This window comes from Ovis aries, chromosome 9, assembly GCF_016772045.2.
Source record: "Ovis aries strain OAR_USU_Benz2616 breed Rambouillet chromosome 9, ARS-UI_Ramb_v3.0, whole genome shotgun sequence".
Classification (NCBI taxonomy): Eukaryota; Metazoa; Chordata; class Mammalia; order Artiodactyla; family Bovidae; genus Ovis; species Ovis aries.
Genome location: NC_056062.1, coordinates 93932267 through 93951471, shown reverse-complemented (window position 1 = coordinate 93951471; position 19205 = coordinate 93932267). Strand labels below are relative to the sequence as shown.

At 44.8% G+C, this 19205-nt stretch overlaps 1 protein-coding gene across 24 annotated transcripts in view; it reads left to right on the top strand.

Annotated features, from left to right (window-relative positions):
• Window positions 1–19205, top strand: part of ENPP2 (ectonucleotide pyrophosphatase/phosphodiesterase 2) — a 155270-nt gene that overhangs the window by 105639 nt on the left and 30426 nt on the right. For 12 of the 24 annotated variants that reach the window (XM_060393986.1, XM_060393985.1, XM_042254530.1 and 9 more), the window contains 9 exons: window positions 121–193; window positions 4709–4864; window positions 7019–7127; window positions 10153–10278; window positions 13830–13861; window positions 14585–14712; window positions 16338–16425; window positions 16590–16677; window positions 17780–17964. In XM_060393986.1, the coding sequence (XP_060249969.1) occupies window positions 121–193; window positions 4709–4864; window positions 7019–7127; window positions 10153–10278; window positions 13830–13861; window positions 14585–14712; window positions 16338–16425; window positions 16590–16677; window positions 17780–17964 (985 nt within the window). The remainder of the gene's footprint in view (window positions 1–120; window positions 194–4708; window positions 4865–7018; window positions 7128–10152; window positions 10279–13829; window positions 13862–14584; window positions 14713–16337; window positions 16426–16589; window positions 16678–17779; window positions 17965–19205) is intronic. The other 12 variants (XM_060393988.1, XM_060393987.1, XM_042254534.1 and 9 more) reach the window with 1 other exon arrangement.

The window sequence follows — 19205 nt, the reverse complement described above, 5'->3', positions numbered from 1 at the left end:
TAACAGTGGTTGGGTGATCCACTTGATTTGCAAGGTTGTTTTGGTAATGTGTAGGGATATGTGACACTCTTTATTGTGTGTGGTTTGGGGGAGATTCTGAACCTTTTAATTTTCCCGTAGGCCTTCAGTCTATGCCTTCTATTCCGAACAACCTGATTTCTCTGGACACAAGTATGGCCCCTTTGGCCCTGAGGTTAGTAGCTTATCTTCTGCCTGAGAGCCTGTGTCCCTGGGCCACGTCGCCTACTGACCTGATTTCAGGATTTGCACAAAGTCTCTTAGCGTGCTGGTGTGTGTACAGTGGATACAGAGTCAAGGAACTGCAAGAGTGAAAACATTTAAAAGAATCCTAAACGTACCTGTTTTTCTTACAGGAACTTCATTTCAGATTGATTTGGTATGCAAGCATATCCTAAACTTGGTGTTCACAGGAGGGTGTTCCTGGCTTCCAGCTTGCTGTTCATATATTCCAGCCTCTTGGTGTTCATAGGTTCCAGTCCTGCCAGCATCAGTCAGAAGACGAAGGACCAGGAAGGGCTGCCCTTTGCCATCACCGGGATAGGAGTAGAAAAGAATCTAGAGATGGAACCTACAATACAAGGCAGTGCAACTGAATCTTAAGCCCCTTAGCAAGGTGGTGCGGCTCAGAGAAGATAGGTCAGCTCAGTAGCCTTTGCAGGTACAGGCAACCTGGAAAACACAGTAGCACTGGACACATTTTTATTTGATGAATCTTGGCATAGGTGCATGCCTGTGAGAGCATCACCAGGATCAAGGCTGTGGACGTATCCCTCACCTCCTAAAGGGAAACAAATTCTTAACTGAGAGAAAAACACTGTTGAATGAATCTGTTTGGCAAAGCAGTGTGACACCCTGATAGCAAACACTCAGGAGTTTTAGGAGAGCAGTTGGTTTGTGAGGTAGTGTCCAGTAGGACTTCGGACTCAGGAGGTGGGAGAGACATGCCTTGCTGCCCTTTTATCAGGTGATGGAAATTCTCCCAGTGCTTTAGCATCGATCATTTTAAAATATGATGGGGTTTGGGAACCTAAATCTTCTAATATTTTAGATGTTTTCCACTCTTTCTTCCTGAGGTGGTGAGGTCTGCATCAACATAATAAGACTTGATTTTGGATGAGAAATTATTTCACAGACTCTTTGATGATGGAAAATACCTCCTGTTCTCAGAGAGCCAATGGCAGCACTGTTGGCTGTAATTAAGTTTCCCATGTTCAGCATAAGAATGACTAAGGAAATACAGATAAGTGTGTCTTGGCTTAAGTATTTCTGATCAAAATGCAGGATGTTTGAACAAAGGCAGTAAATACTGAGAACCATAAATACTTCTGAGTGCTTTAGCATCAGTTCAGTGGTGGTTGCTGTAAGCACTGGAAGCTGGTGGCTACATGAAACATTCTTAGTTTGCCTTAAGTCACTGAAGTCATGTGAGTCCGAGGCTCTTTTTCCTGTTCCTTTGATGTTTAAGCACTGCGCATGAGTATGAGACACAAATGATACAGTGAGATGAGCATCTGCATACACGAAACACAGAACTTCTTGCCACAGCAAGCATGGCCGTTTTATCTTTAGGATGATTTTCCTTGAGATTAATCTAAAGTGAACAGAAGGAGCCGCATTTTATTAAGATGTTAAAAAAAAAAAAAAAAAAGACCCAAGCCCTAAGCAGTTCCATGTGCCCTGATTAAAGGTTCACTTTTGCTTGGATAATAGTATCCCTAAAAGACCCTGTGACAGAGGCAAACAGAGATGGGTGTAGCCATTCTTTAAAAAGCAAGAGGCTGGTACTTCAGGAGGCCTGCTCCAGTTGCCTGGCTAGTAAGTAAAGTTGGAAATGGAACTTCTGACTCCCAGAACAGAAAACCATTAAACTCTCCTGTAGTACAGGAGACAAGCAAAGCGGTCCATTAACAGCCGTGTTCAAACCGCACAGAACATTTTCTTTACGTCAAAAGGTGGCTTTTTACAATACAGAGAAGGTATAATTCTTATAATTTTCGTTTCCTTAAAACTTATAAGGCTTAGCAGTGAATGTTGTTTATCCACAAACATCTCTGGATTTCTCATATACATAGTTAAGTTATAATTACTTACTTGAAAGTGTATGTGTGTTGATCGAGAAATGAATTAAAAGCTTTTTAAGTACCCAGCGGTGATAAAGCATAATACAGGATGCTTTAATTGGCTGTAATGATGGTTCTAGGTTCAGGATTCTCATAAACATATAAATCTATTTTTCCTCAGTATTTCTGAACTGAGAGTTAGAAGGATTCTTGCTATATTCTTTTTAGTATTAATGCTTCTTATAACTGGGATATTCTCATATATCCACCAGGTAAAGCATTTATGATGAGATGTTGGAATGTACCTTCTGTTACGATAACCTGAGAACTTGATCACTTTCTTCCCTTTAGAGGAAAGGGGTATTTTTATATTTCAACTAATTCTCATTTGGTTCGAGAAATCTTATTTTTTACTGAAAGAAACACAAAACAGTTTATACTTTTTAAACATGAAACCAAAGCCAGAAAAACCTCTTTTGTGTGTGTGTGGTAGACAAAATTGATTTATCTACCTAGTAATACTTACCTCTCACTTGTCTTTATAGAGCATGCAAAGACTATACTAGCTGAAAGATTATTGTTGAAATCAGTAACATGCTGTCTTTTACATCCAATGAGAATATACCTTGCATCTGAAATTCAATCAAACTGACTCAATCTGGCAACATGCTGTGTGCTCCAGAACAGCAGACATTTGTGCTTTCTTCGCCTGATATTTGAGTATACCTCTTTTCAGGGTGATTCGTGAAGGTTGTTAAATGAGGTGACCACGCACGGGGTTTGTGGCCCCACGCAGTGACATGCCACTCCTGGTTCCACAGTGTAACGGTGAATGTTCTGAAAACACGCTTGCTTTTGGTTTTTGGCGCAACCTTTGCCTCTTTGAGCTCCTGTGCTTCCCTCCGTGACTCTTGGTTCGGCTGCTCTTCAGGCCCGGAGGCAGAGCTTTGGCTGGCTAGTTACTGCCTACAGACGGCAGAGTATCCTTCTGAAAAGCAGGAAAATGTGCCCCCTCTCCTTCCCATCCTTTTAATAACCTCAGGCTCAATCTTCTAAAGTCAGACTAAAGTATGGCTGGTCAGTGAAAACTTAGCTTCCGTCTACCTCTAACATTCAAAGAAGGAGATACGTGCCGTATAATCCCTGGATGGAAACTCATTTTGACTAAATCCCCTGCTGCTCTTCTAACCCCCTGCAACCAGAAGGGCTCGTTTCTGGAGTCTTTGGAATGTTGAGGTCTCTTGCAAATGGCCGGGGGTCCGATGGGCAGACTTGAGCGCTAGCTGAGTGTGTTTGGTGGCCATGAAATGGTGAGCTCTCTTTTCCCTTTTGCTTCTCATCTCATGGGGACTTGGCTGAACCGGAAGCATTTAAAAACAAGCCAGCAGACCAAACCAGAGTCTGGGGAGGTGCTGTGTCTGTCCATCCTCCGCGGGAGAGAGAGGATGGGACGGCAGCGTCTCTGCAGTGCTTGCTCTGGACACAGTGACGCCGCATGGCACACGCGTCCCGGGGACACACTAACATTGCTCCTCCTCTGCCCCTTCTCGCATCCGAATGATTCTCAGAACAGTCCCCCCGAGAGAAATCAGCTAGGAGGACGGCAGGCCTTGCTGCTTCAATTCACCTTTACACCATCCGCAAATCAGGGGCTTATTTTTCTCCAGTATTTGGAAGTCCCAGAAGGTTATCTTCTTTCCTCAATTTACGTATCAGCCTTTAACACCCTAGAGATTTTCAAAACAAGATGCATAGAACAGTCGCTACCTTCCAGACCACCACCAAGAGGGGAATTTCTAACAGAAAGAGGATAAGTAGACTCTTTCTTGATATAGATATACTAAGATGAAGAGATCTTGATGACTTTTTGCATTTTATCTAATTTTATGAGAGAATTTTTTTTATAATGACAGTTCTATTTATGATTATTTCTTGGCTTGGAGTTCCTTTCTACCAGAAACCTAAATTATCAGTGTGAAACGCTCTCCTGATTTGTGGAAATATCAGTATATTCATGACCAAGGAGGATTGTTTGGTATTTATGTTTCATTTCATCCTTGGTTTAAATTTTTTTTTCCTGATCCTTTCCAAGGAAGGTGACAGTTGCATGGATATATTTGGTGGTCTGAACAGATACCTGTCCGAATCTGACTTGAAACTACCTCCATGAATCCCTACGCAGCTTGAAATGACTGAGTGATTAGTATTTATTTTTCAGCGAGTACTTTATAAGTGGAGAGTATCTCATAACCAAGGACCAGCCTCTCCATGACGCAGGAGTTGTGGAATACAGAACTCTGTGTCACCTTCAGGGGTATCCACAAATAGGCTCCTCAGCCAAAAGAGATCCACAGGAGAGAGCCGGATGCTCTTAAATTATATCTCGTTCTCAGTGAAGCAGCTACATCAGCAGCGTCAAGTTCAATTTAGGAGGCTTCTCCCTGTAGAGTTCCCCAAACCATCCCTCATACCAATTTCTTTTTTAATCACTTCAGAAGGAGTCTTAGTTTGCTTTTTGTTTTTTAACTAAGACTTCACTGACCCTAGATGGCAAAGTGTGAGCTTTATTATCTGACCCAGAGGGACAGACAGCTTCTGAGCCCACACATCTCTATCCGCCAGTACAGGAGAGTAGTTATGGTTCACCTTTTACTCCGGCTAAGAGACCTAAGAGGAAGGTTACCCCTAAGAGGAGACAGGAAAGACCAGTTACTCCTCCAAAGAAAAGAAGAAGAAAAGTACATAGGATGGATCATTATGCTGCGGAAGCTCGTCAGGACAAAGTAAGTTTATCCGTTGTTCCAAAGCTTTGTATCGGGCAGCCCTGGAGGTTCCCTTCAGTGCCCTGGTTTGAAAATCAGCTGAGTGCATTTCAGAAAACATTTGGTGCCCCATCCTTGGCTTTGAGTCCAGAAGAATCCTGTACTTCAGAGGTTAGCACTCATGTGAAGCGTTCTTGAACTCTCAGCCAAAAACAAACACCCTCCTCCTTTCTTTAGAGTTAGTTGCCCCCAAACTAGTATGAACATTTGGCTTGAACGAATGTTAAGAGAGCTGTTGGTTTTGCTTGCACTTTTCCACAGAATTTGTCAAAGTTGTTGGTAACCTTGGTTCTTGAGAACAACCCAGCAAGGTAGTTGGGGAAATCCTCAGAGACGGTGTGGATTAGAACTCAGTAGGGTACTGGATTAGGTTAGCGGCCTGTTCCGAGTTCAGAGGCAGTCTTAGGGCACAGACGGAAGGAGGTGAAGCAGGAGAGAGGTGGGGAGAGGCGGGCGCGTTTCCTTGTAGAGACGTGGGCGGTGGGTTCTCTTTGCATCACCTTCACAATGGCCTCTAGGTGTTTCTTTTCCAGACACCTTCAGATACCGCCAAGGCACTATCTTATTTATTGTTTGAACTGATCACTGAGAAGTAGGTTCTGGGTTTTAGCCTGAGTCATCTTGTCGACCAAAGGAAATTAATCTGTTGCCAGGGGTTGATATGGGTTGTGCGTTTGGTATTTCTTTGTCTAAGTGAAGGTCTTAGAGGAGAGCATGTTTTCCTCAGAAGCAAACACCACTGTCCACCCTCCGTTAGTCAGATTACGCAGCATACATCCTTCTGAAACTTTCACTTGTGACTTACTCCTTGAGACAGAATTTGAAATACTGACTTCTGTCGTAAAGGAAAACGAATTTATACCTTGACTTTACTGATGACGTGATATGAGGAAAGATCTTGAGTCCTCTGAGAAGATGCCAATGGAAGATAACATTATATGTCTTAGGAAAGACGATATGCGGAACCCTTCTGTTCTTGTGGGAGACATCTTGAGTGGATGTGTGTGACTGTAGCTCAGCTGTCAGAGTCAGCTAAAGTACTTTCAGGGGTTTGGCTGATGGGGTGTTTCTTGAAAATCTTTCTATTGCCCAGAGCCGAGAGGGACGTCCCCAGTACCTCTGATATGTGGGGGCATTCATGCTATGAGGCTTCCTTAGTGGCTGAGACAATAAAGACTCTGCTTGCAATGCAGGAAACCACGGTTCAATCCCTGGGTCAGGAGGATCCCCTGGAGAAGGGAATGGCAACCTACTCCAGTGTTCTTGCCTGGGAAATCCCATGGACAGAGGAGCCTGGTGGGCTACAGTCCTCGGGGTGGCAAAGAGCTGGGCACAGCTGAGTGACTGACTGTTTCACTTTCATGCTGTCAGAAACCTCCATTTCTTACGCTTTGGAAATGTTCTTTGGAGAACTGAGTTCTCAGTTTTCATTAGGCTAAATAAGAAACTTTCTAGAACAAGCTCAGTGATCCACTTCTGTTCAAGTTTGGACTCTTGCAGATTTGTATCTTACTCATGATTAGCCTGAAAGGGACTAAATTGAGGAGTAGCTTGTTTCCTAGGAGAGGACCTTCTCTTGAGAATCTATTGTCAGAAATTAACAGTTAAGCTTTTTTAGAACACTGGATAGGTCTCATTGTGTTAGTGATGGTCTAGTTCGGCATTGTCAGTGAAAGGTTACCATTTAACCTGAGAGCTGCTTTTGATTCCCTTGGCCTCCATCTTCTTGCCTTGGTTCAAAGCCTAAGTGATTTCACTCAGGGATCAAGAAGCTTAAACTGTCCATCTGATTTTCTGCTCACTCTCAAAATTCTTGGACTTAAGGAACATTGTTATATTTTAGAAAGGCCATTTTATTTCTAAAAAAAGAATTGCCCTTAATATTTCAATTTTTGTATCAAAGAATCTTGAAAGGGCTTGGATGAGGAGAGGTTTAACTTTCCTTAAAGAGTACAAATAGAAGTGCTTAGACCAGGTTTCCGTTTAGAATGATGGGAAAATCTCCCTGGGCAAAGCTCTGCCTCTGGGCCTGAAGTTTTCTTTCCAGCATGTTTAGAAGATCAAGGAAAAAAAAAAAAAAAAAACCTTCAGGGACTAATTTGCTCCTTTTTCCAGATGACCAATCCTCTGAGGGACATTGACAAAACCGTGGGGCAGTTAATGGACGGATTGAAACAACTAAAGCTGCATCGCTGTGTGAATGTCATCTTTGTTGGAGACCATGGTGAAACTTTGTTTCCTTATCTAAATAGATAACATTTCTGGTGGTGTCCGGGAATCCCAGAAATCCCAGGTTGTTTTCCTCTGCTTCCTTCCCCCTTTCTTTAGGATGGGGAAAGAAATTGGACCGTGACTCAAAACTACGGGATGACCTGAGATAACCCTTGCGTTCATGCCAATCAAAACCAGGGACTTCCTGTCCTTTCTTCCAAAATCTGTCTCTTATTAAAAAGTTGCAGGGCATTCCCTGGTGGTCCAGTGGTTAGGACTTGGTGTTTTCACTGCTGGGTCCAGGCTCACTCAATCCCTGGTCAGGGAGCTAATCTCATAAGTCTCGCAGGGCAAAAAAAAAAAGTTGCAGACAGTTCCCTTGTGATAGTAAGAGTTTCCTCTGTGAGTATGACATATTACTGCTAATCACAACCCTGAAAGGAGCTCACATGAGTCACATGGCTAAAAAATAAATCTAAACATGAGGAAAAGGTGGAGACACAGCTTCTGCTATAGAAGTGGCATATAAGGGAAAGTATTTCCCTGCATTCACTGAGTGAATTCTAGACCCAAGCCAGGAGACCCTGTTTCGGCAGAGACGACTGTTAGAGAGAGGAAGAAACAGTTTTCTAAATCTCTGTATAAAGGAGAACAATTCATGGATCAAGAGCATCATAAACATTGTATGTTGATAGAGCTGGGGGAGGGATGCATCAGAGAGCATTCTTACTTCACAGGTATGCAGACCGAGTTCCAGAGAACGCCTCCTGCATTCCAGAACTCGAAATTTGAAACCATGACTCTGGAAAACGGGCGGCTCCCTTCTAGGAGGGTTTAGAAGAAGAAAATTGGTTGAGCCGGTGGTTCTATTAAGATTGGGCAAATAAATCTCCCCAATCAAACTGCTGCTCTGGGCCTGAAGTTTTCTTTACAGAATGTTCTAGAAGATCTATGAGAATTAAAAAAAAAAAAAAAAAAGCCCTTGGATTAACTTGCTCTTCTGCAGGGACTAAACATGACTGTCTGCAGAACTGTGCCCCAAGAGTTTGACTTGGTGGAGAGCTGCAGAGAGGATAGAGAATTTGGAGCCTATGACACAGCTGATTCAACTTAACCCAGAGGTGTCAAGGACATTTGGTCACATGGTGGAGCCAGATGTCTAAGAAGTAGATGGGTTCCAGTGAGTCAACACTGGAGCCTTGTAAAAGTCTTGGCTAGATAAAATTTGTGTCTTGCTGGTGGGAAGCCTTCTGAAATGGCTTAGCTTCTCTTTCTTAGAAGGTAACATTGTCTGGCATTTCAGAGTCCAAGCTTTGGAGTGAGAATGGGTTGCGTTGGAGTTCAGATTACACTGTGCCACTTAAAACACTCTCCAAGTCAGCCTCCTCATCTGTAGAATGAGAACACCAACACCACCGCCAGAGTTAGCCTGGAGGGTGGAGGGTGATGATGCTTGAGAAGCACGTTGAAAGTAAGAGAGATGCTTCACCACTGGGGTGGCTTACGTGACTTAGAAGGGGAGAAAGTGGGAGATCTTTCTAGCCTTCCATTCATATATACTTAGAGACTTGCCCTTCCTGGGTGAACACTGCTGTTTAGTTGACATTGTACGTGCGTGCCTGCTCAGATGCTCAGTCCAGTCCAACTCGTCCAACGCTCTGGGACCCCATGGACTGTAGCCCACAAGACTCCTCTCTCCATGGAATTTTCCAGGCGAGAATACTGGAGTGAGTTGCCATTACCATCTCCAGAGGATCTTCCCGATCCAGGGATTGAACCAGTGTCTCTTGCGTTGACAGGCAGATTCTTTACCACTGACCACCTGGGAAGTCCTTAGTAGACATTGTACTAGAACATATAGCTGTTTATTGTTTTAATTTTTCTTCCAGAGATTTTAAATGTTGAAAGGCAAATCTATAGCCCTTGTGCTATGTTGGGATATATTTTTCTATCTATGTTTTAAAGCAATCTGGGATTTTTGTTTTTCATAAGGATTGTATAAGTAGATTTTTCTTTGAAGATCATGGTTACTTCCTTCCAGTTTGTATTTGAAAAAGGAAGGGTCTGAATCTGGGATCCCAGAAGGTGATAATTTAAATTTTATTGGATCAGGACCACTCTGTATTTATTTATTCTAGAACCTTAAGGTATCCTTTAAAAAATCATTTATGTTCCCCCTCTTAAAGAATATTCAGATAGTGAATTGTACAAAGCAATATATTAAGCCTTTCTAGCTTCATCTCATCTCGTAAATTCTGAAATCACAATGAAGTTCTCTCCCAGCCTCCATATTTGTTATTCTAAAATTTGTGTTTCTTTTTAGTTATTTTTTATCATTGATCAAGGAAATTTTTGATGAGAGGCAGGTAGCAAATCCTTGGTGGGCAGATAGTATTTGTTGATTTAAAACTTCGCTGCCTAGCCCTTTCTGCGTTCTAGCTGCTAGCTTTCAGCTGTACCTGATTGCATTGTTTACAGCATAATTTTGTTTTTCAGTTTGGGTGGTCACTGGAGTTGACCTTTTTCTTTCTCTCTCTTGTTTCCAGCATTGTTTGTTCAGTAACATCCAAGGCCACCAGTGAAGGCAGAATGAGGATTATGTACTCAAGTCGGGAGATGTATTAGAGAGAGAAGAGAGTTGGAAAATGAGATTCTTATACATTCCAGTGATTTGCATCACTCCCAGCTAGAAAGAGTTTAAAGCGATTTGGGATTTTTTTTTTTTAACAAATATATCTTCTTCATAATGATCTTTTTTTTTTTTTTTTTAAAGATCGTGGCTGCTCCCTCTATCTTGTTGTACTTGCTGAATGACTTAAAATGTTAACTGAGACGATGCATTTGCAGCCTTCTAGTGCTGCAAGATGATACGACTCAATCAAAGTCTGGAGAAAAGATTATATAAAGAAGCACTAAAAAAAAGTCAAGTTGAGAAATCTCAAGAGAGGGAGCCTTGTGCCTGAATATTATCTTTAGTGTCTGTGTTGAGATTTTAATTTTATAATTGCCTGAAAATACTTTTCCCCCTTTTCCCATAGGAATGGAAGATGTCACATGTGATAGAACAGAATTCTTGAGCAATTACCTGACTAATGTGGATGATATTATTTTAGTGCCAGGAACTCTAGGAAGAATTCGACCCAAATTCAACAATCATGCTAAATGTAAGTTGACTCTTGAAACACTAAGTTGTTACAATGGTAACATAGTGGAGTGAGAAGGGGCTTGTTCTCTGAAGCTGGACTACTTGGGGGAAAGCCTGGCTTTGCTATTTCTTAGCCGAGTGAACTTGAATAAGTCACTGAAACGCTAAACCTCAGTTTTTTTGTTTTTTGGTTTTTTTTAATCTGAGGGAAAAAAAAAAGTGGTGATAACAAACAACTAGCTCATAGGGTTGTTGTGAAAATAAATCTATGGGTATCGCTTAGAATAGTTCCTGGCCCCTGGGAGCATTATATAATTATTTGGTCTTGTTTTTATCATGTGGAAAATACACTTAATTTGAGGCATGTGTATAACCATAAACTTCTGTTTACAAGAGAAGAACTTTCCAACCAAAGGCTCAGGCTTCCTCTCTAGCTGAAGCTACAGGGTTAGAACCGTCCCCAGAGCCTGGAGCTTCCTGGGAGCCTGGATGAAGGGGATCTCACCTTATGGAAAGTGAGTGACAGAACCCAGCAGGGGAAGCTATGAAGCCCTTGAAAAGCGGCAGCTTCTCTGAAAGACTAGAATAAAATAAACAGGAATAGTCTTATCGCTTCTGTTTTGCACGTTGGGGTTGTGATAAGTCACCAAGGAGAGCTTTGACTCATGGGCTAAGAGGTTTTCGATGTTGCCCAACCACCTAGCTTTTGAGAAGTCTGTAGTTTTATTAGAGACATACTGCATTTTGGAAAGAAAAAAAAAATCCTTTAGCATTTTTAGCCTTGGGAATAAGAAACCATTGGCACCAAGCAGAAAGCTTTGGAAAATTAAAGTTTTTCCCAAACGATGTTCCTGAGTCAACACAAACGGGAAGCGTTCCAAGGTCAGCTCCAGGCAACGCTGAGAAATAAACACAGTGTGGGTGTCTCTGCCCTCTCTTCTCCGCGCCTTCTCGGTCCTCTGTGTCCCCTCTCCTCTGCTCGTTTGAGATAGGCTGGCCCTCGCCAGAGTGACCTGCGAGTGCCTCCTGATTTAGTATTTGCTTTCTAGGGCTTATGCAAGAGACGCTTTGTCTAAAGATATTCAAGACATCTCTAAAAGTAATAGGAAGGTTATTTTGGGAGGGGAAGAAAAGCTGTCCTGGGGCCAGTGAAATGGTAACTACCAATAATTAAACGTCTTGTATCTTAAAAACACGCCATCCATGTTGTGAGAGACCACAGAGCAAGCTGGGTGAGAGCACAGACGGCGGCGGTGGGCTGTCTGGGTTCGAGTCTGAGTTTGAGTCTCTGCCGGCTGCCTTACTCTGTGACCTTGGGCAAGCTTCCTAAACACTGAGCGTTCGTCTCTCACCTGTAACATGATTATTGGGAAGGGTAAACGGGAGATTCTCTACTTAGCTTCTCTACTTATCACTTAGATTAGTGCTGGGCACATAGTCAAAGCAAAATAAGTGGTAGTTAAAATGATGTTTTCAGCCAGATATATACACATCTTACTGAATCCTTCTAATGGCCCCGTGTGACAGGCACTATCATCTCCTCTTATAAACAGTAATAATCAAGGCTCAGAGAGAGATGAAGTAATCGGCTAAGAGGGCGGCAGTTAAGGAGTGGTGGGGCTGGGATTGAAACCCAGGTGCTTCACTGACCCTTAACTACCACCCTGTCCTGAGGCGTCTCTCATTCTCAGGGAGCCGGCAGCGTGAGAGCTGAGTGTTTCCGGATTGGAGGCTTGGTGTCCCACACGTGGGCTCAAGCTTTTGTTGTTTCCTAGAAGTTCTCTGGGATTTGTCTGAGATAATGATAATTTTTCTTCATTATCGAAGAATATGAACTCACTCTGTTTGGTCCCTTTGAGGACTGTGGTTTATGAGGTCACCGAGTATAGAGGTTGAAAGCATGGCTTGCCAACAGGGTCCTGGTTGGCACATCCCCCCCCCCCCTGCTGCTAAATGCCCACTGGCTCAGTGAGGGCCCCCAGCAGAGCTGTCGTGAGTGGCCAGAGAGACAGCCTCCAGTGCTCTTACAGAGACTGCACGTGGCATGGATGCGATCTAGGTTAAGGACTGGCTACCATTGTTACTTATCTCCTTGCCGCTGAAAGACGCAACTAAACTTTAAGCCCAATTTAAGTAGAAGGGAATCCACATTCATCCTTAAATTTCATAGCTTTAGAACTAAGATTCTGAGCGTTGTCTTTGCAGAGTGCATGTTTATGCGGCCAGGCAAGCTTGCTCGTGCATTTGCACCAGTGTCCACCAGTCTTTGCTTCTGTTTACTAGCGTGTTTATTGCACGCTGAGGTTGCCCCGGGCCCAGGGGACACAGCAGGAAATGACAGGCGTGACCTGCTCCGCGGGTGTTTACATTTGGGGGACGGCTCCCTCCTGCCTGTTTGTATCTCTACCGAACGCTGCTTTCCTTTGCTGCTGCTTCTATAATGACATGCTGAAGCAAATTTTCGGAAAACAAAACAAAATCCAACCAACCTACAATCTCCTCTTTCTCCCCACTCCCCCACGCCCATAAGGGGACCTTCAGATAATACAATCCTGTCCACAGTTTACACACAGCTATTATTTGCATAGTTTTGCTTTTAGCTAGTTCAGGATATTGACTAAAATATCCTTGATTTGCTGGTAGTGAAAAGGAGGTCCGTGTGTGTGTGTGTGTGTGTGTGTGTGTGTGTGTGTGTGTGTGTGTGAGACGGACAAGGGGCAACCACTCGTGTCATTAGACCTGTGATATCACTGAGGAAACCAAACTCCCTTTAGAAAAAAATAACTCAGTGGATTAGAAGATTCATCTTAAAAGTGAGCAGTCACTTGTTTCAAAGATCTGTGGCTACGTAAGGAGTCACATTCAAAGCCCCAAATGCCTCAATATGGTTCCTGGTGTTTAACATAAACTCAATCCAGGCTCCAGAGGGACTCTTTAGGAGGACTTTTTTTAAACTTTTTATTTTGTATTGGGATATAGCTGATTAACAATGTTGTGATAGTTTCAAGCGAACAGCCGAGAGCCTCAGCCACACATATCCGTGTATCCATTCTCCCCCGAACTCCCCTCCGCTCCCCTCCAGGCTGCCACGTGACATTGAGCAGAGTCCCTGCGCTCCACAGTAGGTCCTTGTTGATCGGCCACTTTAAATATGGCTGTGTATATGTCCATTGCAGGCTTCCTAACTATCCCTTCCCTGCAGCCTCCCCCCAGCAATCATAAGTTTGTTCTCTAAGTCTGTGAGTCGGCTGGGAGAATTTTAAAAAGCCACTTACCCAGCAACATCATGGTGCTCTGAAAGGAGGAATTCCCTTTCAGAAAAGTTGACCCAGACTTAGCAGGGACATTTACCATTGGAATTTCTACTTATTTTGGTATATTTCACTTACTGAAATATTTCATCTTAAATACTGAACTATTAAATACCCACACAGAGTTTTGCATGTACTTGAAACAAAATCTAAATAACTTCCAGGAAAAAGAAAAGAATTGAGTCTCTTGCTGTAAAAATGGTCTCTCTCGGTGACTCTTGTCCACTCTTCTGAACTCTCTCCTTCTCTCTTTGAACAGATGACCCGAAAGTCATTATTGCTAATCTCACGGTAAGTGTTGTGTGCCCCGGGCCTCTGCCCTTGGAGTGGCTCCCACATACTCACCACCCATGCTCGCCTCCCTGTAGGGTGAGAGGAGCGTTTTCCTTGCCGCCCTGCCATCCAGTGTGTTTATTTCCCTAAGAGCTTTCAAAAATCCTGGCCCATGGACAACAGCAGGCTCCCTAATGGTCTTGGCAGTGATCCAGAATGGGAACATTTGATCATGCCATTAGGGCTGAAAAACCTTCATCCTTGGTTAAACAGACCCTTGCACTTTCTGAACCAGGGCACGGCCCCGTTCTGTTCCGTTGTTTCCCAACCCAGATTAGACAGCTTAAAAGCGCCTGAGGACATGACCTCCTGAACCTCACCGCTCTCCCTTCTCTCTGCACCCACCCCCACCGCCTCACCCCTGGACTTAAGAGTGTTTGAGAAACGCCTTGGAGTTTGAGCTGCTCTGGGTGACAGTCCCACGAGTCAGGGACGTATCTTAAAAACTTCTAACTCCCCTCTGTGATACCCTTCCATGTCTTGTTCAACGTTACCTAATCCCTTTGAATCTGTTTCCCACTTTTATTATTTGATGGGGGGGGTGTGTGTGTCACAAATTCCATTTGCTCACGAATTAGCCTTTCCTGTGACTTAAAGCCTCCTTCAGCTTTCTGGAGAGAATGTCTTGGACTCTTCTAGAAGACTCTCCATTGCAAAATCCAATGTCCATTTATATTTCAGTGTAAAAAACCAGACCAGCACTTTAAGCCTTACTTGAAACAGCACCTTCCCAAACGTTTGCACTACGCTAACAACAGAAGGATCGAAGACGTCCATTTACTGGTGGAGCGCAGATGGCACGTCGCAAGGTACCTTGGGGACAGGTGGCCCCTGTTTCTCACCTTCATAACCATCCCTTCGGCCCCGAGGGCTTCCCTGGAGGCTCAGACAGTAAAGAATCCGCCTGCAATGCGGGAGACCTGGGTTTGATCCCTGGGTCTGAAGATCCCCTGGAGAAGGGAATGGCTACCCACTCCGGTATTCTTGCCTGGAGAATCCCACGGACAGAGCAGCCTGGCGGGCTGCAGCCCTGGGGGTCGCAGAGTCGCACATGATTGAGCGACTAGCCCTCCACTGTATATAGTTGTGTAAGGCAGCTGCAGCGCGGTGAGGTCATTAGCCATCATAAAAATAAATGTCCTGACTTCCCCGGTGACCCAGTGGTCAGAAAGCCACGCTTCCATTGCAGGGGGCACGTATGTGTTGATGAAGAAAACTTGGGAGTTCAGTAGAAGTTAGTAAAACGTGAAGACAGTCGAGCAGATTAGCATAAACCAAAGCCAGCCACTTTAATTAGCAGCACATTTCTCAACTGGACTTGAATGGTTGAGTTATTATTCGCACGTATCTGATTATCCCAAACTGAAAGTAGCTTTCCCAAGGTTAAGGAAATTTCTTTGTTTAATTCCTTTGTTTTTCCCCAAGTGCTTTACTTCAGTGCCGTGTACCTGTACGTACTTAGGAAATATTTGTCTTAATTAACATATAAGTGTTTTGGAAAACTGCTACATAACTCTAAGCAAAAGGCATCTTCCTGTCACAACAAGGAAGCTCCAGTGCTTTTGATGTCTCGAGAGCACGGTTTCCGTTTTCTGTTTCTAAACAGAGCTACTGCCTCGGTAAGGCTTGGCGCTCGTTAAGCTGTGCCACTGTGACATGTGCTAAGCTTACCACTCGGTTATACTTTCCAGTGGTATTACCAGATAAATTTGTCCACAGGGAAATCTGCATGCAAATATTTCTATGGAATACAGATCTCCGTTCATTGATCAAACATCGCACATTTTAAAAGCGCCAGCTGGGTGTGTGCTTAGCACGGAGCCTAGGGACAGGCATATAGAAGTGAGCCAGACAGACCTGGTCCCAGAGCAGAGACTCTTTCAGGCCGGAGCCAGTGGGGCACGTGAGCAGGTGGTTGAAGGTTTGTGGCGAACCTGCATCGAGAAGGCCTGTCGGTGCCCTTTTTCCAACAGCGCTACTCTTAAGTCAGGGTGCGCACGTTGTTTTCTTAGACACAATGCTGCTGCACGCTTAATGCAGTACCGTGTGGATATCACTTCTAAATGCACTGGGAAACCAGAAGCTTCGTGGGACTCCTTGAGCGTGATCGTCTCTTAACTGGGGTGGTCGCGAGCAGCGAGCAGCACCTACAGGGTGTGTCCGTGCCTGTGGCCAGTGCTCAGCTCAATGCAACTGTGAGACAGGAGGAGGGCGCCAGACCTCCCAATCTCTTCTAGGCTGATCGTCAAGGCCAAAGCACTGGGGGCCAAAAGACAGCATCATCTTTCATCACCCTGGGAATGATGCAGTCAAAGTGGGAGGAATATGCTTGTATTAGTACAATCCACTTCTTAACGGATCTTTTTGTGCGTTGGACTTTTATCAGAGCGATTTATGAGAAGTCCTGATTGATTGTCCAATTGTTTCACTCTAGGAAACCTTTGGAGGTTTATAAGAAACCATCAGGGAAATGTTTTTTCCAGGGAGACCATGGATTTGATAACAAGGCCAACAGTATGCAGGTATGCTCCCAGCACTATGAATTGAAGAGCATCTTAGAGGCTCTGAAGAAGGGTGGGAATGGTGGTGTGAGTAAGCTTGCAGAGCATTCATAACTGGAGGGAGCGTTGCCCCTGGATATTAGCAAGGCCTAATTGTTTTTGTTTGTTTTCTTTTCTTTTGGAAGACTGTTTTTGTAGGTTATGGCCCAACATTTAAGTACAAGACCAAAGTACCTCCATTTGAAAACATTGAACTTTACAATGTTATGTGCGGTAAGTCACTTATTTCATCAAAACCAGGAAAACAATCCGGAGTTAACATATGAGCCCCTTTCGATGTCGGAGAAAGAAATGAGGCGTCTGTTTTCTGGGATCACCTCATCTTTTCATTAAAAAAATGCTGTAATTTGCCCATCGGTTCAAGGGACAGAATATCATCCCCCTTCTAAGGCTTCTTTGTCTTGCTTCAACAGTTGACTAATGGGGAGTTTTCATGGTGTTGCTGTTGGCAGCCTCCAGCTGATCTAACACAGCATTACAGTCTGACACCACCGGTCGCGGGCCCGGTGAAGCGAGCGCTGGGCACAGCGCCCCCCCACCCCGCCCCTGCCTCCATCTCTCCCAGCGCAGCCCGGTGCACGGCTGGCCAGCTATTTATGTGCTCCTAATTATTTTTCTTCCTGGAGTCTCTAGTTGCTGGATGAGGACAGCTTTTCCTATTTAGCAAGGGAGCGCCAGTCTGGCGGTCAGAGGGGGAGTCTGCACGTTGGGCCTCCTGGGTTCCCTTCCCCTCTGGGCTGCCGGCGCTCCCCGGCCCTGCCTCTTGGCTCGGGCCAGTCCCTGGGTGCCTGCTTGGCAGCCTTCTCACTCGCTCTGAAATCAGCCTGTTCATTTCACAGCGGCCCTTCAGGGCACACAGCCAGAGCCTCCTCTTGTCCCCGTACTTCTGTGGAGTGCATTAGAGGGCAGGCTCGAGGTTATTTATTGATCATAAGCCCCACTTCAAAACTCGGGATAAAAAGTCTCACAGAGAAGCAGAAAGGCAACGATCCTGACGCTGATGGTCCTTGGGTTGTAGCTGTCACAGACATAAAGGCGGCGAAGCGAGGCCCTGTTTTCCTTCACTCTTTCTTTGTGGGACTGTCTCTCTTGATATCAGGCTATGAAGATGCTATTTTAGAAAGTTGTTGCCAAGACCTCATCAGGCAAGGATGACTTGGGAGCTCAGAAGGGAGCCTGCCGTCTGAATTTGGTTATCCCGTTTTGATTTGTGTTCCAAGTTTTCCGGCCCTTGGAAGGTGAATGGCTTTGACTCTCCTCCTATCTCATCAAAAATATTTACAAAGTACCTGGCCCTTTTCTTTCTTCTCATCAGATCTCCTGGGATTGAAGCCAGCTCCGAATAATGGGACCCACGGGAGTCTGAACCATCTCCTGCGTACCAACGTCTTTAGACCGACTATGCCAGAGGAAGTCACCAGACCCAATTACCCAGGGGTCATGTACCTTCAGTCCGATTTTGACCTGGGCTGTACCTGTGATGATAAGGCAGAGCCGAAGGTAGAAGTAATCTTTTTTGTTGATCATGGAAGAGCCTGTTGGGTGTAGAGCAGTGCTGGGTAGAACTCTCTCTGATGACATGCATGGTCTATCTGCATCGTCCAAAATAGTAGTTACTAGCTACGTAGCTTTCGAGCACTTGGAACTAAATTTTTAATTTTATTTAGTGGCTTGTGGCCACCATGTTGGACAGCACAGGCATAGATAATGAAGAGCAAAAAATAGAATTCATACTATTCTGTGTATGGTCAAGGCTATGGTTTTTCCTGTGGTCATGTATGGATGTGAGAGTTGGACTGTGAAGAAGGCTGAGCGCTGAAGAATGGATGCTTTTGAACTGTGGTATTGGAGAAGACTTGAGAATCCCTTGGACTGTAAGGAGATCCAACCAGTCCATTCTGAAGGAGATCAGCCCTGGGATTTCTTTGGAAGGAATGATGCTAAAGCTGAAGCTCCAGTACTTTGGCCACCTCATGGGAAGAGTTGTCTTGGAAAAGACTCTGATGCTGGGAGGGATTGGGGGCAGGAGGAGAAGGGGACAACAGAGGATGAGATGGCTGGATGGCATCATGGACTCGATGGACGTGAGTCTGGGTGAACTCCAGGAGATGGTGATGGACAGGGAGGCCTGGAGTGCTGCGATTCATGGGGTCACAAAGAGTCAGACACGACTGAGTGGCTGAACTGAGCTGAATTGATTCTGTGGAGTCGCAATTCCTAACCAAACGTTTTTCTTTTTTTCAACCTGGATCACATGTCTAGCAGTCATGGTCCCAATAGGAAACAGATGGCCCGTGCAGAAGAAGTTTTTCAAGAAGGCTTAAAGGAATTGTTTCAGTCACATTTAATGAGAAGACTATTTACAACGCTGGCGGGGTAGAGGGAAATCGAGGAGGGATGGTAGAGGCGCCTGGGGCTCCCAGGGCACCAATCTGGATCTCAACAGAGGGGAGGAGCAGTCACCAGCACGTGCAGAAAGAACCCTGCAGGCGGGGACTGAAATTTGGGGGACGGTGCAGTGAACACACTGTGGCCTGGAGAGAGGAAGCTGGGGGTGTGAGCACGCCCTCGCCACCCTGCTGGCGCCTCTCGCTGTTGGCGCCCAGTCTTGGATGTGTCCCTAGACATCAGCCTCCCAGGCACAGGGCAGGGGAGGGAAGCGGGAAGCAGGGTGCGGGTGGGCGTGCAAATAGGTGCTGCCCACACAGCGAGTTCCGACAGTTGTTGAAACAAGCATGGGT